Here is a 7,853-nt window from a genome sequence, read left to right on the forward strand (position 1 = left end):
TGATTTATAAATCACTTAATAAACTCTCTTTTTCTAGCATACCAAAACAAGTGCACGTTATAGGAGAATTGCTTGCTAAAATATAAATTGCTATTATTAACAGTTTTACTGCAAGATGCTTGACTCTCGGTTTAAGCTACAAAATGCAGTGCAACAGCGGTACTACATTGTCCAGCGGTCCGTGGCGTCATCCATAGGCGACAGCTTCCATGAGCGGGCACGTGACTTTCTGTTTTGCTTCCTCCTCTTCAGTCAAGTAGCCTACGCCTGCTCACTCCGTGTCCTAGCTCAAATGAAAGGCAACGCAAAATGGATCATACCCTCCTCGCCTTTGTAAACCTTTTCCTTTTTTGCAGCTGCTTAGCTTCTCCGCCGAATTTCGTCCTCCTCTTCGCGGACGACTTGGGTTTCGGCGACTTGGGGTGTTATGGGCACCCCAGTTCACTCACTCCCAACCTGGACCGCCTGGCGTCCGGAGGACTCCGCTTCACAGACTTCTACTGCACCAGTCCTGTCTGCAGCCCGTCCAGGTAACGTTACACTCGGCAGTTACACTGTCTGGCTGAAAATTACTATTTATAACCGTGTGAGAAGAATCCTGTAATAAATGGGTAACACTTTTCTTTACAACGGCCTTATTCCAGTGTTTGTGCATCAACAGATTGTTACACTGTTGCAAGTACATTATGTATTAGGAAGTAATACTATTGTGCACTATTATTGTGCACTTACAATACCTTTCCATAGGTTAACACACAGGTTAATTCGCTGGAACGACCATTAAAGTGTTGACAATAAATCTTGGAGGAATACTGTACAATGTCCCTGTTAGGCCTATAGTGATACCATTGGAGATAAAAAAAAATACCATAAAGTACGATAAGGTTATTATAAACTCACAGTTGACTACCACAGACACACACTAAGCCCTATAGGGATATTCTAGTGATCTGTGTGTGTTTGTGTGTGTGTGTGTGTGTGTGTGTGTGCTGGAGAAACAGAGAGAGCGAGAAAGTGATAGAGAGAGAAGTAGAGAGCAAAATTTTAATTCTCTACTTTGCACATTTTGCATGCTGTTTTTTGTCCTTAATTAGCAGACCCCCATGGTGGAATTCAAAGAATACTTGTTCAGTAATTTTTGAGTTCATGCAGATTATTGATTTTTCAGCCAAATCCTCCAAACTCTGTTCAGTTTCTCTCAACCATAAAATGAAAACCTAACCCTCTATACACACATGGTATACACACACATGGTGAGGAACGTCTTGCTATCTGTCCCTGTGAACATGACCACTGTTTACTTCACTTAATGAACTGCCGTGTTGTGTTGTTATGGTGGCCTTCCAGGGCGTCTTTGCTGACCGGGCGCTACCAGACCCGCTCGGGGATCTACCCAGGAGTGTTGTACCCCGGCTCTATAGGGGGGCTTCCCCTCAATGAGACCACCATCGCCGAGGTGTTGAAGCCGATGGGCTATGCCACTGCTGCTATGGGGAAGTGGCACCTAGGATTTGGGGCTAATGGGATGTACCTGCCAACCAATCAGGGGTTTGACCAATACCTAGGGATCCCCTACTCCCACGACATGGTCAGTGTAATTTCGTTTTCCACCTACTATGCTGACAATTGAAAAAAAAATAAACAATGATGATACTTGTTAAAGGATGACTGAGCTGAAGACCTTGGTTGAAAATAATGATACTTTTAGTGGATTTTATTCTTTTTAAATTATGATGGCCTTCAGGTAATGTCTTTTTGCAATATGGATAGTGTTTTGAATGCATCAGTTGGTTCTAATTTAGTTTTTGACTTTTGTGTGAAATTATCACCCACATAATAGTTACTCTGAAGTTAATATTTGAATCTGTCTGTCCCTTCCTCCCTCGCAGGGCCCCTGTCGGAACCTGACCTGTTTCCCTCCAGATGTGAAGTGTTTTGGGCTCTGCGACGTTGGCGGTGTAACCGTCCCCCTAATGCACAATGACGTCATCAAGCAGCAACCAGTCAACTTCCTGGATCTGGAGAGGGCTTACAGCGACTTTGCGACCAATTTCATCACCGTGTCAGCCAAGAAAAAACAACCCTTCTTCCTCTACTATCCCTCCCATGTAAGCAACAGAAACAGGCTGAGATGGCACACACTTAGGACATAGGACCTCTTTCTTAATATTGAGTTGCACCCACTTTTTCTGTCTAATCAGTGCGGGATCATAACTCTCTGCTGGTCAGTCTATTTCTTGGAAAGAGCAGACAGTCAAATATTTTGTAGATGGCGGTGTATTTGGCCAATCGTTCAATCCCTCTGTCAACTGATGTTTTAAAGGGGCATTATGTAGCCTATTTGTGGACTTTTATGGAACTTTTATCGATCTATCGGCAACCCAGGCATTCAGCAACATCAACAAGTCTCTGGCACAGCTTACAGCAGCCTGTAATTGACAGAAATATAAATGTCACATTTTCACAGTAGAACAAGTTAGCTAGCTAATGAGAGCAAAGATCCAACAGAAATGTGTAGTGAAGAGGTAATATATCACAATGCAAAATAATACTGCTTTGTCATTTGCGTTTTTGGCTTGAAAACTAAATGTGTTGCAACACTCGTTCCCTCGTAGCACCGTCCTCCATCTTGAGCAGCTGAAAGTGCGAAGGTAGGGCGGTTTGTTTCTAAAACTGAGAGTACAGGCTGGAAAGAGAATATTTGAAAGTGAGAAATCGCAGCACCTGGCGAAGCGAGTCATTGGAATTTATCAAGAACCTTATCAAACCCCTTCAGATATATGGTAATTTTGTGCTATGGGACAGTAAAAATACATACTTAAAGCACATTTAAATCCCTCCAGCACACCCACTACCCCCAGTATGCGGGTCCCGGGGCGGCTGGGCGGTCTCTGAGGGGGCCTTATGGAGACGCTCTGTTGGAGTTCGACACCACTGTGGGAAACCTGCTGGCCACCCTGGAGCAGACAGGAGTGATCAACAACACACTTGTTTTCTTCACCTCTGATAATGGGTCGGTTTTTATATATGATTGAATTTATAGACTGTGCCTTCTTTTCTAGTCAGTTTCATCATTTCATTGATTGGTGTCATGTACAGGTGTATCTGTACATGGCAACTATAGATTGAGATGAGTCAATATTAGTGCGTGAGTGTGTGGTTTTTACAGAAAAGACATATATTCATGTTTACATAATTAACATCTTAATTCTTAAATGTGTTGACATTTTAATCTGCCTCCACATTAGTTGTGATACAGCATCTGTTTTTATCTTCTATTCAAAGGTCAAGCTGTATTTTGTGCTTTGCCCTCTAGTAATATGGGATTTATGGCCCATATTAGTAGAGGGCAATAAATATAATTGCTATATGGCATTTATTGCCCTTTTATCAAATGGCTTGTTATTCCTCCATGCCTAGACCTGAGCTGATGCGTATGTCCCGTGGAGGTAATTCTGGGCCTCTGAAGTGTGGGAAGGGCACCACCTATGAGGGGGGCATGAGAGAGCCGGCCATCGCCTTCTGGCCTGGGACCATTAGGCCAGGTCAGGACAGGACCACCTCATTCATCTACAACGTGCTTAGACTGGATATATCAGTTGACGCTCCCAAACCTAAAATAATGTGTTGTTGTTGCAGTAAATCTGGGCTTTCAACACAGACCACAGTTGGTGTGCATTCAGTGTTTTAAGAAAGACGATCTGAGAGTAGTTTGCCTCTTAACTTTTTACTTCGAATTGTGATGTGACCCCCATCAGAGAACCTAAATCTGAATTCCTTCTTTGTAGCATGATATGAGCCCAGAACTCAGTTAACTACAGTACACCTTATTAGAAACCAAGTTATTTGTTTGTCACTATCAAAAAACAGGTCGTAGTGCATCAATTTATCAACTGGCCATCACTCTTCTGTAATAGGCCCTTTTCACATTGTCATGGTAACAGCTAAACCGATGCATTACAACTTCCTGTGGCAAGTTTCTTTTTGCGACTTACTGACAAACCAATCCAACAAAAACAACAAAATTGTAATGGTTGCTAGCACTAGATACATCATTTAACAAATTAAAAATTTTGGGCAGGTTGTGGAGCAATTTAGTGAAGGCCATAGCTGGCAGCAGGAAGTTGTAATGCACCAGTTTCTCAACGCAGAAGCATTGAGAAACAGAATGTGAAAAGGGCCTATTGTTGCTGCATGCATCTCTTTAGGTGTGACCCATGAGCTGGCCAGCACTCTAGATATCCTGCCCACCATGGCAAGGCTGGCAGGAGCCAAACTGCCCCAGGTGCAGCTGGATGGGGTGGATATGACAGAGATCCTGGTCAACCATGGACAGGTAGAGGCATCATACCTCACACTCAATAAAGATTACAGTTGCATTTATTTATTTTCATGTTCATTTCTTGTTTTGTAGGGTAAGAGGAAGGCGATGATGTTCTACCCCACAGATCCCAGTGAAATGTACGGCCTGTTTGCTCTCAGGCTAGAGAAGTACAAGGCCCACTTCTACACCCGCGGTACGCACACACACTGTTTGTTGAAATGTCAAATGTCAGTCACGCAGCCGTAGAAGTCAAGTGGTTTTGACTCCTCCTTTTTCATATTTGTGCACCAGGTGCTACCCACAGCGGGACTACCCCGGACAAAGACTGTGATATATTCTCAGTCCTCAAGCCGCACGACCCCCCGCTTATTTTCGACCTGGAGGCCGATCCCTCTGAGAAATACCCTCTCTCGCTGGTGATCCGGCCCGACCTCCAGGACCTGCTGGACAGGATCCTGAAAGTGAAGGACCAGTTTGAAGCCTCCATGGTGTTCGGAGAGAGCCAGATAGGAAAAGGGTCGGACCGTGACCTGGAGCCTTGCTGCACCCCTCAGTGCAGCCCCAAGCCCAGCTGCTGCCAGTGCTGATGAGGCAGATTCTCACAACTGCTGGTGGTAATGATGTGGGAAAGGCAAGAGGCACCGCACTGATTTTGCGCAAAGATTACAGAATGAAAGGACAAAATGTGGTGACAAATATTGTTGCTGTTTTTGAAAGTGTTTGATGATGCATGGCTATGTCTTAGATCAAATTGTGTGTGGGCAGTTGTGCATTAATTGATATTCATACTGAAAATTAATCTATGTTGCAAATTAACTGTTTCCTCAGTGAGGAGGATATGTGATTTGAAATGTCTTTTTCTAAATGTTAATATTGAGAACAAATGTTGTTATAAGTGTTTTTAGAACCCATTTCAACACACAAACAATAAAGAGCAGATCTAAACAATAAAGACAGAAATACAGTTTTTGGACATCAAGCATATATTTTATTCATAAGACCAAACCCATGACAAGGCAGAGTGATTTTTTTGTCATTTTTTCTTAGTTTTTCCTTTGAATTTTACAAGTCCTTGTTTTTAAAGATACAAGATAGGATATGTTTGTTCTGTCACATACTGATTTGTTCTAGGTATACAGTGAAGAATCTTGTTTATGTAATAAAGTCAAAAGTTTGGTTTAACTGTTAATGTATGTCTCAGCGGCTATACAGGACTAGATCATCCTCAGAGGTTGGCTTGTGTAGCTATGTGGAAAGAAGGGTTTTAACTAGGCTGTAACAAGATAGAAAAACATAATCAGAAGCAAATAGATACAGATCAGAGATGGGTCACACTGTTGGAGCTCGAAGGCGATAACTATAATTGGCAAGATGCAAGAATAGTTTCCGTATGGCAGCCGACTCAGTCACTATTCAGCTCTAACAGCAGATTGGTCAGTACTCTGGTGGGTGTGTCACACACTAATGATGTCACATCTCACAAATGTGCCCTAAATGTGCTGCTGAAGCCTGTCTGTGGAGTGTTATGGAGTTGGCAAGAACTCAAAATGCCACCTGTGTGACAGATGCTGAGATAACAGCTTGTGTGGAAATGTAAGACACTCAAATAAAATTATTGCAGATCACAAAAATTTACACATTTTTTTCTTTTCTTTCAGGGGTTTTGTCGGGTTGTGATCTTTTTTTAAAATTGTCTTTTTAATTAATGTACATATTCATTTCAATAACATACTCAACATAAAGGACACAGCACTATCTTTTAGATTCGCTATTGTATATACATGATCTAACTGACAGCGATACACATGTAGATAACACCCTACCTCCCTCCCGCCAGATCAACTGTTAATTAACCTTCACCATTGAAATCCTGCAGAATCTGAGGTGTTCGTTCTGGGACTGGTGATTGAAAGCGGCAGAGCAAGATGTGAAACTGGGTCTTAAAAGAACGACGGGGTGGTGGTGGGGAGGGAAGCCCAAGCCTGCCATTTCAGGCATCAACTGGCTGTATTGACTGCATCGTTATTCAATCTACCCCTCCCCCCATGTTAGCTGTTATACTATAGGCAATAGTATGCTAAAACAACCCCGGAAGAGGTTATTGTATAATGTAAGCAAATGACCAGGCCGAAAGCAATAAATTCATGTGGGAACATGTAGCCATCCCTCCTATCCTGTTGAGGCATCATCCTTGAAAAATAAGATCAAAGTCTAACCAAGCCTTTTACACAACTACAAAACCACCTCCCCTTTATGGGTTTGATTCCTTTTTGATACCAAAGTATTATTAGTAGGACACTATCATTGTACAGTAGGCACACTGCCCTAAGACATTACTGACACATGGCTGCTGCTTTTTGTCATGTTAATCCAGTCATCCCTTTTTCCCTCATTGAAATTGCCAAGTCAAAAGAAAATGGAGACTAGGACGTCAGTGAAAACTAGAGGAGTCGAACAGTCAGAGATGTGATAATATGGCTTTTCAGAGGACCTTTGCTTTCTTTGACCTGAAAGTCACACTGATCATAGCAAAGCATACAGTGATCTATGATTTGCAATCCTTAACAGTTGATTGATTTCTCATCAAAGCTCCCTGTGGTGAAGCTCAGCAGCCACTGCGACTTTGAGGACCTGACAAAAGGGAAACGGTGCAGTCATATGGTCCAGAGGTGCTGACAGGTCCACAGCTCAGCATGAGGAGCCATACTTGGACGGGCTGAATAGAATATCTCTGGGGCTGATGAGATTCAAAAACTTTTCCACTTCCACTCTCAACCAATGCAAAACTTTGTCTTATTGTCGTTGATGTGAGATGACGGACCGTACCAGTGGTGACCATTATTTTTACATTCCACCACGACTTTTCTAAAATCTCCCATACCTTCAGCTACTCCTGTCGCAGACATTTATACCCACATTAAAACTGAGAACAAGATCTCCTCCATCATCCTCGTCTCTTGTTATTAGCTGTGAGTGTTTCTTACATAGTTTGTATGAGGCGCCTGTATGTCTCTACTTTCTATACATGTATTTACAACACACTACGTCTCGTACGCGACACGGGTCAGACCAAGGACAGTTCACTGTATCTCTCTACTTTGCTCCAATGTCACTATCAGTAGAAATCAAATTAGCAGTTTGTCAATATTGAACAAATACATATTTACAGTTCCCTAACCGCCAACTTATCAATTCTACACCATTCCCTTATAGATTGTTGAGCTGCTTGCCATTCACTTGGATGTGTGTATTTCTTGGTGTGTCTGTGTGCATTAACCCTACTAGCCATGCATTGAAAAGTGAAACAGCAGTAGTAGGTATATTGTTGTTTCTGTTTCAAAAGAGGAACCCTTAAATTAACAGGAGTTCAGCCTCTTAGTTTTATATCATAGAAAAAGATAAAAGAAACAGGCAATCAATCCATCGAGATGATGGAAATAAACAAACATAAATAGATGAATGAAATCAGTCAAATGCCTAGCATACTGTTGAAATGAAATGAAGATCCCAGTTTTAGAGGGATACACAA

At 42.3% G+C, this 7,853-nt stretch overlaps 1 protein-coding gene across 1 annotated transcript; it reads left to right on the forward strand.

The window, feature by feature from the left end:
• Positions 1-264: 264 nt before the first annotated feature.
• On the forward strand, positions 265-6,514 carry arsa (arylsulfatase A). Its single transcript, XM_071911489.2, has 8 exons — positions 265-530; positions 1,348-1,588; positions 1,890-2,108; positions 2,844-3,013; positions 3,421-3,545; positions 4,209-4,336; positions 4,415-4,517; positions 4,616-6,514. Exons 1-8 carry the CDS (start codon positions 310-312, stop codon positions 4,909-4,911), a joined length of 1,503 nt encoding a protein of 500 aa, XP_071767590.1. The 5' UTR covers positions 265-309; the 3' UTR covers positions 4,912-6,514.
• Positions 6,515-7,853: the final 1,339 nt, after the last annotated feature.

The sequence above is a fragment of the Centroberyx gerrardi genome, chromosome 4, assembly GCF_048128805.1.
Source record: "Centroberyx gerrardi isolate f3 chromosome 4, fCenGer3.hap1.cur.20231027, whole genome shotgun sequence".
Taxonomy (NCBI): domain Eukaryota; kingdom Metazoa; phylum Chordata; class Actinopteri; order Beryciformes; family Berycidae; genus Centroberyx; species Centroberyx gerrardi.